The following is an 18837-nucleotide window of genomic DNA, read 5'->3' as shown; positions in this document are numbered from 1 at the left end:
ACTTTTTAACTGTGAGGCTGGAGGGATTTCACCCTTTTCTTTTCATGTGTGATCCTTACACTGATTTGCCTGGAGCTGCAAGAGCTGCTGCCTGGGGATTGAGACCCAGGAGTTGCTCAGGGTCATGATGCCCAAAGGAACCCTAAAACCCAGTCTTACACCCCCCAACCATGGGAATGGGGATCAACAGCACAAGACCCAGCACTGGCTTCAGGCCACATTCAGATGTCTGGGGAATAGGGATATGACTGGTCTTAAGAGCCTCAGCTTCACGTGGATGGGTGCCCACTCTATAAAAGGAAAAAGTTTTTGGGTCTGCTCTAACAGCCCACTGTGGCATGCTGGAAAACTCAGGGAAGAGAGGCTCTCAGGGAGGGCAGGAGGCTGGAAAAGTCTGGGAACAGAGGCTCTCAGGGAGGGCAGGAGGCTGGAAAACTCTGGGAACAGAGGCTCTCAGAGAGGGCAGGAGACTCCTGCACTGCCCTGTGAAACAGGTATTGATGCTTCAACTGAGTAGAAAATTACAGAAACAAGAGAAGCAGCCACTTTCTGAGCCATCTGAGTTTTTTACCCCAGGAGGACAATGCCAAAGTCTGGGATCTCCCACTGCTGGTCATTCCTTCTCCTGAATGCCTCCAATGCAGTCACTGCTCTTCCAGGCCTTTTAAGCACCAAGAGGGATTTTAAAAATCAACTTAATCACATCCTGCAGTAGAATCAGTGAGAAGCCCTTCAGCAGTTCCCTTTTTAATGCCTCTTCATGCATTTGCTCTGACAGGACAAGAGGGGCTGATGGGAGTTTCTCACTCACTGTGTATCTTGCCTTCCAGACAGGAACCTGGCAGGGAAGGATATTGAGGTATTTCCGAGGCTGACGGTAATCCCAGAACTGAAAAAAAAAAAAACCAAACAAAAAAAACCCCCAAATCACCAAAAACACAAGCTGGCTATATTTTCATACAGCAGCTTTCCACATGGCTTGCAGGTAGAACAACAAACATGGCAGGGTGCACAGAGCATCATTAGTAAGCCCATTCATTAACAGCAGAGATGGCCTCAAAGGACAAATATCAAGCATCTGGCAGCATCCCTCAGACAATGTGTGACTTGGGGTCATATTCACAGTGATCACAGCTTGAGCAATTAGAGCAGGGAGCCAGGCAGCCTGATTGGGCTTTCAGAGCTACAAGGTACCCTGCAGGCTCCCAGCCCATGTGCCAGGCCAGACTGCACCCACCCTGCTGTTCCTGCTAATTTTGTAATGAAGAATCTAACCTTTTGCTTGGAGCTTAGCTAAATGTGAGCTCCATTTGGATGACATGCAAAGCACACTCCCCTCTCAGCAAGTAAAAGGCCCTGCATGGCAATACTTGCTGTGGGTTACTGATAATCCAAGGATGACCCAATTCAAAGTGAGTTTGGGAATCCCAGGGGCAGAGTATGTTTTCCCTTCCCCCCAAGGTCCTGAGGCTGGCAACATCACATTTTGGGAAGTAGGCTCTTCTGTCACCAGCTCCCTTCTGGCAAACAACAGGCAGAGAGAGTTGTTTTTCAGCTTCAGTACTGCTCAACCCACCAGAGACACAGCAAATATACATGCACTCATCCTGCAAATACTCCTCTGCCTGTTCTGTAAGGATGCCCCTGGTCCAGCACACACACAAATCAAAAATCAGGATTCAGATCTTGCCCAGGACAAGCACTCCCCAAGACTTTAGCAGCAGGAATTCTGCTCCACCATCCTTCTGTCTCCCAAGTAGAGGTCCCAGAAGCAACACTTACCCTGACAGAATTGTCCTGGCTGGAAGTGGCTAACATATATTCATTGTCAGGATGCCAGTCAAGACCATGGATTTTAGAGAGATGAGCTGCCAAGTACTCCACTGCAGTGCTGGGTTTCTGCAAGGGGAAACATTTTCCTTCTCAGCACAGGACTCCTGAAATTTGGTCCAGTTTTTTGGTATAAAGAGGCACGTTAATAAGGGCAAGAAGTAGAACACAAATAGTTGAAAGAAAGGTTCTGTGAAAGTGTGGCAAATCCCAGTCACCAACTGCAGCCCTGAACCAGGCTTTATATCTGGGGAAGGAGTTAAGCACCATGAGCTCAAAACCAAAATGCTAAAGGGCATGGTTTCTGGAGAAGAAATCTATTTACAAGCTCTCTTCAGAGTCACAGGCTCCTAATTATCTCTAGTTTAAATCAACAAGAGAGATTTGGTACAAAGTAACACATTCCTCTTGGTATTTATCTGTGACCAGAGGGGATGTCTGTATCAACCATCACACACAGGCTGTTCAAGAGACCCTCAACTCACCCTTTTGTCCCATATTCGGACATCCCCATCGTGGCTTGTGGCAACACAGTTGGCATTTTTCTTGTTCCATTTGACCTGGGAAGCTCCAGCTGCAGCATAAACAGAGCAGGTCAAAAATATGCAATTAAAAAGTAAGTTGGACAGCAGACCCTTAACCTGAGCTTGGAGCTGCTCTTTTTAGCAGAGGAAAGGCAGCTGAGAGGAAAGACAGCCCTGGAGCCAGCAGGAAGGAGGATGGCATGAAAAGGATTGACTCCAAATTCCTCAGCTTAGTGTTTGTGTCTTGAGGACCTCAAAAAGTGTTCCAGTTACATGTCTAGAGATTTTCCTTGCAATGTCTAGCCACAGGCTGCACCTGATTAAAATCCTAGTGCTCATTAGCTCAGATGGAGCAACTTCCTCCAGACAACAACTCCAGGTTCATCACCTCCTTCCCAAATCCCTTCTGTCTTCATTTAAGCTCCTTCCAGGTGCTTCAGGGTTGTTTCATAGGTCTCCCCAACACCCTCCTACACTAATGTGATGCTAAGAAGGGAACCAGTGTTATTGGTCTATTGTTAAAATGGAGGTGTAGGAATCACAGAATCACAGAATGGGTTGGGTTGGAAGGGAGCTCAGAGCTCATCAAGTCCAACCCTTGCTCCACTCCCCCCGTGGTTCCCAGCCCATGGCACTGAGTGCCACATCCAGGCTCTTTTGAAATATCTCCAGGGATGGAGAATCCACCCCTTCCCTGGGCAGCCCATTCCAATGCCTGAGCACCCTCTCCAGAAAGAAATTCTTTCTAATGTCCAACCTAAACCTCCCCTGGCACAACTTGAGACCTCTTGTGCCCTCTTGTCTTGCTGAGAGTTGCCTGGGAAAAGAGCCCAACCCCCCCCTGGCTCCAACCTCCTTTCAGGGAGTTGGAGAGAGTGATGAGGTCTCCCCTGAGCCTCCTCTTCTCCAGCCTCAACACCCCCAGCTCCCTCTTTCACTCCTGAAACCAAAAAGGTATTTCTTAGATAACAGAGGCTTACTTTGAACCCCTGTTGAGGACATGAGAGTTCAGCTATTAGTTTCAACTTTATTTTAGGTCTGTGACATGCAGTTAGTTCATTGAAATGCAATTATGCAATGAACATTCAGAGAGTAAAATTCTCTTCTTTTTAGTTCATTTCCATGTTAAAGATCTTAACCTGTGTATTATGCATATCTTTATCACATAAAGAATAAGTGTCCTAATTGAAAAATGTAATCCTCCTAAAAATCATTAAATACAACGAATAATTTTTTCCTGTTAAACACAACTCCTTAGTTTGCACTTAAATTTATAATAGCTCTGGAAATTGCTCAGCAAAGTGTTTCTATTCTCCTAAAAATTGTCCTGGTTGGTTTGGGGTGAAGTTTGAATGCATTTTTAGGGAAAAGAGCATGGCAGGTGGACCTTGAGTCTGGCCAGCTCAGGGTATGTAGACTCATGGGGTGGACCAGAAGATCTAAATGTCAAAATACACCAGTCAAAGACATCAGTGGCATGGTAAAGAAACTGGATGATGGTCCAGATGCAATTTTATGATATCATGAAGGGCCTAAAATTAGAAGTTTGTCGATTATTTCTAATAATAAGCAAAGTACAACTTCAGTTGATGTGGTCTGTTCAGACTTTGTAAGAGAAATACAAGTTATGTTCTTATGCTTATTCTGACAGTATCTTCAAAACATTCTAAGCTATCAGAAAGGTGAGGTTCATGAGAAATCTAAACAGATCTTGGCTTGCTGCTATTCCCCATCTTCTCCTCCACGGGGAGCAAATTAATCTTGACAACCTGGCAAAAAAAGCTAGTCCAGGAGAAAAAACAAACAGTGAATTGGCTGCCAGTTGATTGATTCAATCCACTCAATGAAGGGTACACAAACATCTGAATCAGCAAGAAACAGGGCTGGGCATGGGGGGAAGGAAGCTTTCCAGGGAGCTGGTGCTGGGCTGGCTCAGCTGGCCTATGAAACCTCATCCCAGTCACCAGAACCAACCAGGGCTTCTCTCAGATTCAGTTTTTCCATTGCTAAGGTAGAGGTTTGCAAGCTGTGAGGGAATGGGAGGCACTGCAGACCACAAGAGGTACGTGTTCCAGAGACTGCTGTGCTCCTGGGAACAGAACCTGGGACAAGGACATTTGTACTTTGCCCAGATCCAACAGGCAGCACCTGCCAGCAGGAGGTGTGACAGACAGCAGGACAGCTCCACTGCCAGCATCTGTGACAAGTGCCTTCCCAGAGCAAGCACAGCCCACAGAGAGTGCCACTGTGTCACCACTGCAGCTGCCTACACCTTGGGAGTGCCCCAGGAAAGCAGATCCAGCTGGCTCACACACCCCAGGGATGGAAGGGGAAGTTGGCAGCACCCAGCACCACTGCCCGTGGGTTGGGATTCAGTTTCTCATCTGATTCAAACATAAAAGGACAAGGAGAAACTGCAGAGAGACAACAGGAGACAATCAGTGCCAGAGGAGGGGTTAGCAGGCTCTTAGATGTCATGAGATGGTTACATGACATGTGACTTGGCTGGACATTAGGAAAAAATTCTTTTGAGACCCTGGCCCAGGTTGTCCAGGGAAGCTGTGGCTGCCCCCTCCCTGGAAGTGTTCAAATCCAGGTTGGATGGGGCTTGGAGCAACCTGGGCTGGTGGGAGGTGTCCCTGCCCATGCAGGGGGTTTGAAACTATCTGAGCTTTGAGGTCCCTTTCAACTCAAACCATTCTGTGATTCTAGGGCTGTCTCACCAGTTTTGCCAAAGCACCACCACAGCTCTCCAGGCTGGGAACCTCCAAAGGCTCCACATCCCTTCTGAAATCTCTTCAGCTAAAAGGAGCTGTGAATCAGAACTTCTCAGGCTTCTAGATGGGACAACCTGGTGGCATTTCTGTACTCAGCCATGCTCAGAGTGTGAAGGAAGGGAAGAGTAACAGCAGGGCCATACAACACTACACATGGATACCACACACACACACACACACCATACTTACCAACTGCAGAGAGAGAGACTGTAGGCTTCCTGGTGTCCCTGAAACACAACATGGCTAATGTGAGCACCCCTGGCACACCCAGCAGGTCCAGCCTCCCCAGAAAAATCCCTGCTCTTCCAGGACTAATTTTATTGCTGTTCCTTGGGAGGTAAGGTGCTTGCTGCTTATCAAAAAGATATCACACTAAATGGAATAAAGTGACCAGCAGGAGGACAACAGCCATTCTGGCTTGCCACCACATACAGCAGCAAGTTTAGGACACAGGTTGGGGCTGGAGGGGGGAGAAACATGTGCTAAGTGTGGCAGGTTGCAACTGGGCAGGCAAGGAAACACTGGGGTCAAAGTGTTGCTGCAAGAAGCAACAAAACAGACTCCCAGGAGGATTAAAAGAAACAAACAGAACTGTGGAAAAACTCAACAGAAGCCACTGATGTGTTTGTCAAGGTTTTACAGACCTTGATTCAAGGCAGACTGAGCAAAGACTTCAGAGCAAAGGCTTCACACCCAGCATATAACAAGAAAATTAGGAAGAAATAAGCCCAGCTGTGTGCAGATTCTGCAGACCATGTTCCCTGGTGGCAGAGGCCAGTGCAGCACCAGGACCATGGAACAAGGCAATAAATCATTCCTTGACCTTGCTCCTCAGGACTCCACCTGCCCTTCCACAAACAATGCCACTGAACATACTGCCTTTAGCTTTTTGTGTCTGCTAAAAAGCAGAACATCTTCTGAACAGGACCTCACCTCTCCCTCCATGTATTTCCACCTAGACAAATTGTTAGTTTGTCTGAAAAACTAAGCAGGAAATGTCCAGCTATGCTTACTGCAGGGCCACCTCCCTAGGGGGTCACCAGAGACAGACAATTCAGCAAGATGTTCATTTGCTGGAGGCACAAGTGGGATGCAGAGGTTGGTCCAAAACTGTCTAAGCAAACATTTCTGGATAAGTGATAGCCACAGACACAAAATAATAGAAGGGCACAGCAGAGTTAAAGCAATGCTTCTGATAACAACCTTCAGAGAGCCTATTTTTTTTTTGCTTGGCACTAAGATAATATCACAGGAAAACACAACCAACAGTTATTGTCTCTCTGTGTCTTTTAATTATGCATTAATAATATATAGCCATTCTCAAGCACCATTTAACCAAAGACCTAAGTGCTTTGTAGGAGCTAAAGAAGCCTCAGGATAACCTGGTACAGTGGGGTTATACAATTATCCTCCTATTCTAACAGAGCAAAGGAGGCAGAGAGGAACAAAGTGACTTGCTGGGAGTCATGAAGAAGTCATGGAAGTCTTGCAGCCAGCAAGAGAGCCCAGCAGCCCCAATGCCAGATCCTTGCTCCTCAGGTATAAAATGTTACTTTTTTAATACTGATGGGTTTGGAAAGATCTGTTACCCTGAAATTACTCAGGATAGAAAGCACCAGGAAGGAAGGGAAGGCACAAACAGGAAAAGGTTCCTGAATGCCAGTCTCCCCACCACTCAGGGAAAGTCAGAAACAATCCCCAAATTCCATGGAAAATTACTTCAGGAGCATGAAATGGTGCTCATTCATTCAACTGAAAAAACCCCAACAGGAGGAGGAACACCCCTGGGTGATCTTAACTGGGAGGGAGAGAAGCCAGCCAGCATTTTTTCCAAACAGGAGCAGGACAGAGGCTGAGCAGCACCACTCTCCTACTCTTCACTGACCCTGAACTGGCTTGAAAGTAAAGAACAGAAATTCTCTTTGAGATTGTGGCAAGCAGATGAAGCCCACCAGTGCAGGCTTTGCCCTGCAAGCTGCTAATTATGGAAAAGAGTCCAATGATTTCCCTGCAGTGCAGAAACATACTGATGCTTACTTGATGTCCCAGATGTAGATGTAGGTGTCAACAGAACTGGTGACCAGCAGGTCTGGCTCAAACACTGCCCAGTCCAAGTCACTGCAAAAGTAACAGAGGAGATCAGCACAGAGAAGTGTACACAAGGCCCAGGTACATTTCTCCAACAAATTCATGGCCACTCCATGACATCTACTGAAAATTTTTAAGTAAAAAGCAAGACCTTAATCAATTCTATAAAAAAATTCCAATGAAGCAATGAAATCCTTCTAAGTAAATTCCAGTGGATCATCCTCCAAGCCCTGAACTTTACAGCTACCATGTGTGTGCTCTTCCCTCCACAGGAAAAGGGACACTGTCTCAGGGAGTTTGCAGTTACTCCTGGCACCAGGAGTCACTCTGGGACTCCTTCCTGCTGGACTCAGCAGCCTCCAGTCAGCCATTTCAAGGGCTTTTTGCAGTCAGAAGCTGGAGTAAGGACAATCCTTCACCTGCATTTCCAGCCCAGCACTAAAATACACCCCTAGAACCAGAGGCAGAAATCTCCCCTCTACCACCACAGCACACCCTGACTCTGATCTTTGGGATTACCTCCTGTAATTTAGCTGCTACCACACAGAAACATGGCTGGGATTCAATTTAATAAACGTGCTGTTTCCCAGATGATGGTTGCTGTTCATTACAAGGCCAGCAGCCTAAAGCAATGACACTGGAGCCATCAAAGGCTAAGTGGAACTACTGGGGGGAGCCACAAGAGGATGAGCAGCTTCACATCTGATGCTTTCTCCAAATGGGAAAGGCAAAACAAATGGGCAGAGAATGCAGTCCAGAAAAGTGAGTCACAACAGGCTGAGAACAGAGCATGAGGGACCTGGACAGACTGGAGAGTTGGGCTGATCCCAACGGGATGAGGTTCAACATTCCAAGTGCCAGGTCCTGCACTTTGGCCACAAAAACCCCATGGGGAGCTCCAGGCTGGGCACAGAGTGGCAGAAAGGGACCTGGGAGTCTGGATTGCCAGGAAGCTGAAGAGGAGCCAGCAGTGTGCCCAGGTGGCCAAGAAGGCCAATGGCATCCTGGGCTGGCTCAGGAACAGCGTGGCCAGCAGGTCCAGGGAAGGGATTCTGCCCCTGTGCTCAGCCCTGGGGAGGCCACAGCTTGAGTCCTGTGTCCAGTTCTGGGCCCCTCAGCTCAGGAAGGAGCTTGAGGTGCTGGAGCAGGTCCAGAGAAGAGCAAGGAGGCTGTGAAGGGATCCAGCCCAGATCCTGTGAGGAAGGGCTGAGGGAGCTGGGGGTGTTGAGGCTGGAGAAGAGGAGGCTCAGGGGAGACCTCATCACTCTCTCCAACTCCCTGAAAGGAGGTTGGAGCCAGGGGGGGGTTGGGCTCTTTTCCCAGGCAACTCTCAGCAAGACAAGAGGGCACAAGAGGTCTCAAGTTGTGCCAGGGGAGGTTTAGGTTGGACATGAGAAAGAATTTCTTGCTGGAGAGGGTGCTCAGCCATTGGAATGGGCTGCCCAGGGAAGGGGTGGATTCTCCATCCCTGGAGATATTTCCAAAGAGCCTGGATGTGGCACTCAGTGCCATGGGCTGGGAACCACGGGGGGAGTGGATCAAGGGTTGGACTTGATGAGCTCTGAGGTCCCTTCCAACCCAGCCAATTCTATGATTCTATGAGGGGGGCCAAACTGAAACATCCACCTTCTATGAAAAAACCCATTGTATGAAAAAACAGAGCAGCCCACAGCTTGCTCCTCACCTGATCACACGTGTGTGCCCTTGCAGTGATGTACAAACTTCACCATTACCTTCCTTCCACTTGTAGAGGTCAACTCGCTGATTGCTCTGAAATGATGGAAAAAAGGAGACAGTGTCAGGGGAACAAGGTAGGACCAGAATTAATGCATCAGTTTCCTGTTCCCCTTGAACAACATCAGTTATCCATGGTCAGGCTGTGCTTAGTGGAGTCCTTTTCCAAAGCAGGAGAGCAAGATGAAACTGAGAAAATGGTCTCAAGTTGCACCAAGGGAGGTTTGGATTAGATACTAGAAGAAACTTCTTCACTGAAATGCTAATTATAAACTGGAACAGGTTGCCCAGGGTAGTGGCTGAATCACCATCCTGGAGGTGTTTAAAAGCCACGTAGATGTGGTGCTGAGGGACATGGTTTAGCACTGGACTTGGTAGAATTGGGTTAATGGCTGGTATAGTTAGGTTCTGGTTGGACTCTATGATCTTAAAAGTCTTTTCCAACCATAATTATTTGATTCTGTGACTGTCCAAAGCTTACACTTTAATTACACCCACATAAAAATGGAGACAAACAGGAATAGGAGGAAAGGAAAAAAAAAAAAAAAAATCACATTGCAAAATGTTTCCACGAAATTATGTTCTCAGGGCTTTTATTTCCTAACAATGTGCCTCAAGTGCAGGCAACAGGCAGACAGATTTTCTCTGCAGGAACAGCCTGTTCAGATTCACAACTGGAGTTTTCAGTGAAGGGGGTGACAGATCCCCACTGCTCCCTGCCAGCTCTCCCTCAAATCAGAGCCTGTGGGAACAACACAGTCCAATGGCTTCAAGGTCACCTCCTCAAGGGCACTTCCATCCTTGCCAGCCCAGGAAAGCTTTAAGTGCTCATCTCTAACTGTAAATGACAGAAGTAAACCAGATGAATCAATGACAACATTATTTAGGGCTTTTTCACTAATTTTAATATTGCACCCTTCCCCAAATACAGCCACACACAAAGTTACTTCAATGTTATTGTGCTTTATCTTCAGATTCTGCTTTAATCCAGGGCTCATCACATCCCAGGCCAACCCTAATGTTTCTGGGTCAGGAATTACCTGTTTTGGGTGCATGTACAGCACAGTGGAGTTTGGGCCATGATGGGAAATTCATGTTGATTTTGCAAAACCAGAACTAACACCACTTTCAAATTTGATCTTCCTTAGCCCCTTATCTTCAAACTCACAGGTAGATGAGGGAAAAGATGATAGAGAAAAGACTGATTTTACTTTATGGTGCTGTTCCCCAGTTATTTTCCTTTCCCCAAAGCTGCCTGATATGAAGTTGAACTTGCAGATGGATAAAACACTCCCTGAAATGGAAGGTCTCCCAGCTCAGCAATAATACCTGGCATTTTTTCTAACAGCTCCTTTCCACAGGGAAAGGAAAACTGATTGCATATTTCTCTTTGATAGAAGGTTTTACAGTGGAAGAGTGAAATTACTCAATGGGATTTGTTCAGGACTGGACAAGATAAGGTCCATCAGAGTTTCTCAGACTCTCAGTGCTACATCTCACATGGAAAGCAATGCCTGTAGCATCAGATGTGGGAGAATGACAGCTTCTCCCAGCACCATCTTGTAAAAACCTGTGCTTCCTGTCATAAGTATCAGCATGTGCTTCCAATAGTTTCATCACCCTCTTCTTCAAGAGTTTGTGACCAAAAAAAAGTAGTGACATGGATCCAGGATGGAAAACAGTGACATTTCTGACACAACAGGAGACCTCAGAAATGTGCTTGAGCCAGAGGGTAGCAAGAGGACATGTTTCAGCTCTTTTGGAAAGGAGCTACAAAAATAAGAAGCCCTTATCCAAACACCAGGACAGATTTCCCCTCTGCCTGCACCACTTCCAATTAACAGCACTTTCAACCAGGTGAGCTTGCCAGGATAGTAAAGTTTTACACTCCTTTTCCATCAACCTGCATCTTTAACATGTTACTCATGTACAGGAGCTGGGAGGAGACAGGCAGAGAGCAAACAAGCAAAGTTTGTTGCAGAGAGCAAACAACACTGGTTTGCTTTTAACACTGCCTTTAGTTTCAGGCACAGCCAGTCCAGGAAGCAAAAGGAACACAAATCCCAGGAAACCACCTTCCCTAAAGTGTCTTCTCTAAAAAGTAGATGAAACCTCTCTAATCCCAGCAATCCCAGGGTTCTCAGGCTATAAAAGCAGATGCAACACAACAGAAAAGGCATTTTCTCATGAGAACAATCTGCACCTGTGCTGCAGGGCTGTGGTTGATGGCCAAGACTTCCATGAGCAGGAGCTCAGGGCTCAGGATGACCAAGCTGGAGAACATGAACCAAGATCAGAGCAAAAAACTGTGCTCAAGTCCCAGATGGCCTGCTGCTTCTTCAGACCACCCTATTTACCTCTTCACACACTGAAGAAGAACCCCTGGCTGACTCAGCCCCTGCCCATCTGCAAACCCAGATGGTTTCAGTGGTCAAGCAGAACTGACCTGTGCTATTTACAGACTGCCTGGTGCACCACATCACACCAGGAAGGCAGGGAGGTGCAAAGAGCACAGAACAAAAAAATTCAGTAAGCGTGCAAATCTCATAACAGAATGGAGGTTAAAAAGAGAGTGCATCCCCCCTTCCTTCCAGAAAAGGACTGTTTGGATGCCTGACTCATTGGGCAAGCTGTTTTATGAAAAAAAATTTAAAAATAATAATAAAAAAAAGACAAGCAAGCAAAACTAAACTCAACACTGACTGACCAATAACCAAGAACCACCAGGTCAAACATCTCCCTGGCAGTAAGCCAGAGTCAGGCCTCAATTTCACAAGGTGATTTGGAGGGGTAATGCCTGTGCCAGCTCCATCAAGGCTTCCCAGGGAAGGGGTGGATTCTCCATCCCTGGAGATATTTCAAAAGAGCCTGGATGTGGCACTCAGTGCCATGGGCTGGGAACCACGGGGGGAGTGGAGCAAGGGTTGGACTTGGTGATCTCTGAGGTCCCTTCCAACCCAGCCCAGTCTGTCAGGATTTAAATCCTCACAAGGTCTCTTTTCCCAGGCAACTCTCAGCAAGACAAGAGGGCACAAGAGGTCTCAAGTTGTGCCAGGGGAGGTTTAGGTTGGACATTAGAAAGAATTTCTTGCTGGAGAGGGTGCTCAGCCATTGGAATGGGCTGCCCAGGGAAGGGGTGGATTCTCCATCCCTGGAGATATTTCAAAAGAGCCTGGATGTGGCACTCAGTGCCATGGGCTGGGAACCACGGGGGGAGTGGATCAAGGGTTGGACTTGATGAGCTCTGAGGTCCCTTCCAACCCAGCCCATTCCATGATTCTATGATCAGCCTTCCAGCTCTGCCAAAGCCCACCCAGAAGAAGCTGAGGAAGATGATGAGCTGCAGCTTTTACACGAGTGAACTGACCGAAGCTGCAAAGTAGTAGGCACAGCTGTCATGGGGGTTCCACTGCACTGCCCCGATGTCCCACTTGCTCTGCCGGGAGATCTTGCGGTGACCCTCGCTGGGAGCATCCAGGTTGACAATGTAGAGGAAACGGCGTCTGGAAGACACAGGCACAGACACAGAGGGGATGGGTGACACACCAAAAGCACAGCCTCACGTGGAGATCACAGCCCTGGGAGCTGGAGAACCAAAGTAGTGAAGTATTTGACAAAACAGGTGAAAAGACCGTTCCAGGGAGCACTAAATTCGATCGCGTAGTTCAAGAAGGGCTACAATTAAATATATTTATATTTATTTAAAGATACGCTGTAATTAGAGAGGATTCACAAACACAATGGGTAGCTCAGAGCACAGCAAACCCAGGATAGAAAAGGAAGTGGCAGGAAGTTCATCCAGCTCCACTTTGCTGGCCTACAGCAGCAGAGCCAAAGTGACAGAGGGCTGGGAGTGCAGCTTCCCAGGAGCCAGCTTCAGTCTGAAGAACTTGCTCTGAGCAAGAGCAAATGAGCCTTGGCAAACACAAGATGATTTACCTGGCTGCAGGTCTCCACACTGCACTGTCTGGGGGACCTGGTGCTGCAGACACCTGCACAGAGCTAGCCCAGCCACAGCAGCTTATTCACGTGGGTGGACAGAGCTCTGTGTCCATCTCTTTATCATCCCGACGTGAGCTGACCCCACGTGCTGCAGAGATCCAGCTGCACGGTGCTAAACCTGAGTTCACCCATCCTGCTGGCTCCTCAGAAAGCCAGAAAAGGTTTCATTCCCTCCAGTGTGATTCATCTTACAAGCACAACAAACAGCCCTGAAATAATGGGGAGCCAGCTGAGCTCTAATGGAAGCCCAGCACCAAAATATATCAGACCATATATAATTAACCACACCAGCATCACCTACACCAGCTGGGTAGCAAACACAAAAGTGCTCTGAGCACTGGGAATTTTCCCCAAGAGGAAGAACACAAAGAACATCCTGGCTGTCCTTTCAGACCAAAGCCCTCAGAGCCATGTGCTCTGAAGGGTGAAGATGCTGAAGCCTCTGAGAATCTCACGCAGCTTTAAAATATAGGAAATAAATCCCAAAGTGTTGCTGAGCATGCAGGAGAAGCCTGAAAAGCCATGGACCTGATGCTGAGTTGCAGGCAGGCCATCCCCAGCTCCCCAAATAAGCAAGCAGTGAAACTGTGCAGGGGTAAGGAGGCAGAGGCATCAAATTCAATGCAAAGCAGGTGCTGAGCTGGTGATTCCTGTGCAGGGGTGCCAGACTAAGGGTTTATGTTGAAGCAAGCAGGGCTCCAAGTTGTAACAAAGGACCCACTTCTAAGACTGCCTAAAAAGTCAGCTGAACCCACACAATCCTGAATTTGAAGTCAACATTCTAGTTGGTGGGGTAACTGTGTCACCAGGAGTGGGACAAGAACAGCTGCTGGTACAGCAAAGTGGCAGCTGGGCAGCCAACTGCTCCTCTGCCCAAATACACCACGGGGAATATTTAGGGTAAATTTTGTCTTCAGGAAATTACTTGATCTGTGTTTTAGGCAGAATCCAAATAGGACTTCATGACCTGGGTCAGGACCCATCAGGAAAGCCATGACAGGATTTGATTGTGCTGTTTCCATTCTGTTTCCCGTGGGAAACGGGCCCCAGAATCCTCTCCATCGAGCCTGGAAGAGAATTCTGCTGCACCTTTCTGAAACAATCCATCAGCCCTTCAATCGAGGTCAGCCTGAAGGTTGCTGGTGTGGCACATGGAAGTGACTGTCACATAATTTCTAACAGGGACTGTCACACTCACCCCGAGAGCACCGCGCGCTGTCCCAGGCAATCCACGGACATCGCAGTCGCCTGAGAAGGAGGAGAAACAGAGAACAAAACTCAATTTTATCTGTCAGCTCAGCTGCTCCATCACACACACAGCCCCGGGGAGGAGTTCAGGAAAACGTGCCAGCTCATCAAGGTATAAACCACTATGGTTAGAGGCAGGGATGACAGCTGGGAGGGGGGGGGGTGGAAGCAGCGTCCCCATGAAGAGCCACAGATGGGTGATGGGGTGCAGTGGTTGATTTTTGGGGTGCAGAACACACAGAAAACATCTTTGTGAGTGTAAATTAAGACCTGGCAGACACCATTACAAGCACTGAGAGCTTGCTTCCTTCTCCCTGCTACAGCAGACACAGCTGCAGCCTTTCAATCAGCAATCTCTAATAATCCGTATTAATCAGCCCCTGCTCAGGAGCTTTCTCAGTCTCTGCCTCTCTTTCTCTGCTAGGAAAGATTTAATTATATATGCACTGGGAGACAGAAGTGCAACCATTTCTGTATGGCTGATCTCCCAAAATGAGAGGTGCCTGAGAGGCATCAGAATTTACTTTGGCATTGCTTGTAAAAAAGGCTGAGACAACTTACATGTCTTAAGAAGGAAAAAAAACAAACAAACAAAAAAAACCCCAAACAAAACCCCACAGCTATTTGAACACTGCCTTCCCCTCTTTTCATGCTGAATGGGATGGGGTGAACACCTTGTTTAGTTGCCACAAGGATAAAGGAAAATTCTACTTGGAAAACTGAACAGTTTGGCCCATAAACACAGAGGATTTCAAGACAGTTTTTTAGCATTCATGGTACAGAATCAGAACCTGTCCCATATTCTTCAAACTGTGGCTGTCACCTTCAAAGCTCTGAAAGCTCAGGATGTCTCTGCTGCTGTTTAGGATCCTGCTAAATACTCTCAGTGGGGATGTAGCAAGACTTAAGGATGTGCCACAGCTAAAAGCATCACAGACAACACAAAACCCACCTTATTTCCATCAGGTTTTACAGGGGAAGAACCAGCACAAAACCCTAGGTTTTTTTCAACCAAAAGGGAAAAAAACCACCATCATGGGTTCAATCTTCACTAAAGCCTGAGAGGTTATGTGGGAAAGAGCTACAAATGCCTGCAGAGTTTCAGCAGCATGAGAAAACCCCAGGACTGCATCCATCCCCCAACCAAGATGAATTCCATCCCTTTTTTTGCTCCAGGAATCACCTGCTTTCATTCCTCTTTCCTAGGTAACAAACCCAGTCTTCTAACAAGGCTTTCCTAGTCCTAAAACTAATGCTGGAAGTAAGAAGCCAGTTGTAAAACCTCTAAATGGTAAAGAAACAATTCCAGCTTCCTAGATTTTCACAGCAACAGGGGGTTACTAAAAATCAAGCAGGAGAAGGAAGTTTTCCTAGGTAATAAATATTTCCCTTGTGAGGAATTATTTGAGGATCACTGAAGTGATTACTGGAACCAGAACCTTCTCTTGTGATGATGAGCTGATGGAATGACATTATTATACACAGCAGTGGCCAGTTTTGCTCAAAATAGGAAAAAAAAAAAAAAAACATTTAAAGTGATTGATAATTTAATAGTTGTTTTTTTTTTCTGGTGCTGGCACCAGGATCTCATAAATCCTTAAAAATTGTTTTTAATAATGAGCATTGGTAAACTCTTTTTCCAGGCACCAAACATCATAAAACATCATGAGTGATCCAAATGAAGTAAAAGGCTTCACGTGGCAGGCTGCTGCTCTGGTGGGTCACAAAATAAGTAATTTTGTGGCAAAAACCAGTTCCCTGCAATTTTGCAGGGTTATCTGGGCACCAGGAAAGAGACCAAGTAGCTGTCACCTATTGTGCATGGTGTATTGATGGATCAGTCTTCACAGCACAACCTTCCTGAAGTGGAGAGTTGAAAATGACAACTTCAAGGAGCTGCCAACCTAAAACACCACTCAGGACAGCAAGAACTGCTGTTTATGAGCTGCTCTTTATGTGAAAAAGCACAGCAGGAGCTGCTGCCCAGCTCTGAGCCCACAGCCCTGGCAGCATCTCCTCACACTTCAAACATCTTGGGCATTTCACTTGATTTCTGCCAGGCAAGCCAATCAAAACCCCTTTTAATGTCTCAGCTTTTACTAATTTTGATTGTAGCCTCATTCTCTTCAGCTGAAAAGCAACAGACCAACCTCAGTTACCAAAGCTATCCTGGTTTTCCAGAGCTGCAAACTCCCAGCAGGAAAGACCCTGGGTAGCCAACTTCCTACAAATGGGACCATTTCACCAAGGGATGTGGTAACTTTTACTCTTTTTTTGATACCACAGCCTGACAGGAGCCTGGGGGTCATGTTTAAATAAAAAAAGTACAGACACTGCCACCTCCATCCAGCAGCTTGTGCAGAAATAAAATTGCTTGTAGGCAACACTAGCCCCAAACTACCCAGAGATTTTTCTAGAGTGTTAGAGGGTGGGTGCTTTAGTGTTTGCCCAACAGACTCTAGCACAGTGACCAAAGACAACTGCAGTGTGTGTAGCCCTGTATGGGCTATAAATGCAACACCTGCCCACTCTGCTGACTCTGATCTCCACTTAAATTGGGTTTGGAGTAAGTATTTTGAAGACTGTGTGGCCTACAAACCCAGGACAGGGTGATTACAACCAAGGTGCTTCAGTTCCCCAAGCCTGGCTATCCCACATGCCCCAATGTTTGCACAGACTCCTAAAAAAATCCCCCAAAAAACTCAGGCACAAGTACATAAATGAGTTTAGCTTGGAGCAGTAATCAAGCAGCTCCAGTCACTGAAAACTTCTGGTTTCATACAAGAGCAGGCAGGTCAGGATGGGGTGAGAAAGATCACACCAGGGCACACTGAAGCAACTGAAATACCTGTGGTTAACCTCTGTGTTGAGGTGTTTGCCTCCACAACAACCAGACTGGAACCAACCACTGCAGAAGGGGATGGAAACACCTGCTCTTCCCACTCCCACACACCACTCATTATCCATAAGCAATCAAATCAGGAGGCTGCACACCAATTGATCCAGGGAGATGTCCCCACCTCATTACCTGCCTCCTACACCTTCAGCAGCAGAGAAAGCTGCTTTAACACTTCTTCCAGAAGGAAAACACAACCAATATAAAGCTTTTGAGGTATAAGAGGGGTGTGAGTTGACAAAGGGCAGGTTAGATGTAGTGCACAGGACTCAACGTCCCTGTTTGTCCCTGACAGTGCTCCAGGATGAGAGGACAAATGAGATAATAGTTTCCAGAATTTATTTTTTAACTTTCCTGCTGAAGCAGTTCACGGCTCATCCACCACATCCACCTTTGCTAAGCAAATGCCAATACCTTAAATACCTTAAATCCCCCCCCCCACCTTCTAAACAAACAGATAAGGAAACTCTGAGGGGAGTTCTCCTGAAACCAGTGCCTTCACAAACAAAACCTGACCTTTCTGCTATTTATAAAAAAAAAAAATCTAACCCATTTTCCCTGCTAACTGAGCAAGACTCAACGATTTATGTTGCAGCTGAGAAAGCAGCTGTAATGGTCCGAGAGATTAAAAGTGCAAGAAGCAGCAAAATCTTCTATTGGGCCTGCAAATACAGTTTAAAAACAACAACAAAAAAACCCCCAAAAAACACAAAAAACAACCAACAAACACAACCCAAAAGCTAGATCTAATTAAGATTAGAAACAAAGTGATTAAAGCATCATCTCTGCACAAACAGTGCCGAGTCCGCCTCAGCCCCCTCCACAGCTGCCGAAAGGCCCCGCCAGGGCCTCCCAGTCCGCCCGGCCCGCGCCCTCCTCCCGTTCCTCACGGGGAGATCCGGCCCGGGGCGGCTCCCCGAGGGCCGGTGGTAGCGGCAGCCCCGCGGCCACGCTCCCCCCGACCTGGGCGTCTCGGAACTCCACCACCACATTCTCGCTGCTCCAGCGCGCCGCCATCTTGTACCGCCCCAGCAGCCCCACTGCGCCTGCGCGGAGCCCGCAGGAGGGGCGGTGGCTTGCGATGGCGCCGCGCAGGGGCGCCTGGGAAATGTAGTCCGAACCCTACACCCCCCCCCACCGGTACCCATCCCGGTGTACCGGGACCCCACTGTCCCCAGGAGCCCAAGCGGCCTGATCGGCAAAGCACGGCCCGCCCGGGCCCGGCTTCCCCCGTGGGGCTTCCCTGCAGTGATCTCCGGGCTGTTGCGGCCCCACTGCAGGCCCTCATGGTGTCAGTGTGTTTGAGGGGGAAGCGGTGAGGGCGGAGGGGGTCGACGCCCGCGCTCCGCAGGGCAGCGACCCGGGAGTGGCGGCGGCGGCGCCTCGGTCACCCGCGGAGCCGTGAGGCCGAGCCCAGGCCCGGGCGGCGGCGGCTGTCGGCAGCAGCGCATGGGTTAAGGGCGTCGGGCCGGGGGGGCCGGGGGCGGGAGCATGCGTGCTGCCGGCCTCTATTGTCTCCGGCGCGGCGCCGAGCACCCAGGCGGCTGGCGGCGGCCGGCAGCGAGGCCGTGCCCGGCGCATCGCAGCGGAGCGGAGCGGGGCGCGCCGCCCCCGCCGCCCCCCGCCGTCCCATGGGCCGCAGCTGATCGTCGCCCGGCTGCCGGCCGCGCCCCGGGCAGGAGCGAGGCGGGCGGAGCGACCCAGCCGGCGCCCCCTCCCCTCCCCCTCCCCCCTCCCC

The 18837-nt window shown here is 48.3% G+C and overlaps 1 protein-coding gene across 4 annotated transcripts in view; it reads right to left on the bottom strand.

Moving 5' to 3' along the window:
* The window catches only part of WDR59 (WD repeat domain 59), a 53925-nt gene extending 35667 nt beyond the window's left edge, over positions 1–18258 (bottom strand). For 3 of the 4 annotated variants that reach the window (XR_011728537.1, XM_071757071.1, XM_071757072.1), the window contains exons 1-9: positions 18063–18258; positions 14154–14203; positions 12321–12456; positions 8904–8989; positions 7169–7249; positions 5321–5358; positions 2316–2404; positions 1783–1899; positions 812–889 (exon numbers count right to left, since the gene is read on the bottom strand). Coding sequence is in view for 3 of the 4 variants with exons in the window: in XM_071757071.1 (XP_071613172.1) it covers positions 812–889; positions 1783–1899; positions 2316–2404; positions 5321–5358; positions 7169–7249; positions 8904–8989; positions 12321–12456; positions 14154–14203; positions 18063–18116 (729 nt within the window). In the remaining variant the exon portion in view is untranslated. Of the gene's footprint in view, positions 1–811; positions 890–1782; positions 1900–2315; positions 2405–5320; positions 5359–7168; positions 7250–8903; positions 8990–12320; positions 12457–14153; positions 14204–16015; positions 16428–18062 lie in introns of those variants that run through there. The other variant, XM_071757073.1, reaches the window with a different exon arrangement.
* Between the last annotated feature and the right edge of the window lie 579 nt (positions 18259–18837).

The sequence above is a fragment of the Heliangelus exortis genome, chromosome 13, assembly GCF_036169615.1.
Source record: "Heliangelus exortis chromosome 13, bHelExo1.hap1, whole genome shotgun sequence".
Taxonomy (NCBI): domain Eukaryota; kingdom Metazoa; phylum Chordata; class Aves; order Apodiformes; family Trochilidae; genus Heliangelus; species Heliangelus exortis.
Note: the sequence above shows the minus strand (reverse complement) of the source record. Positions and strands in the feature narration are given on the sequence as shown.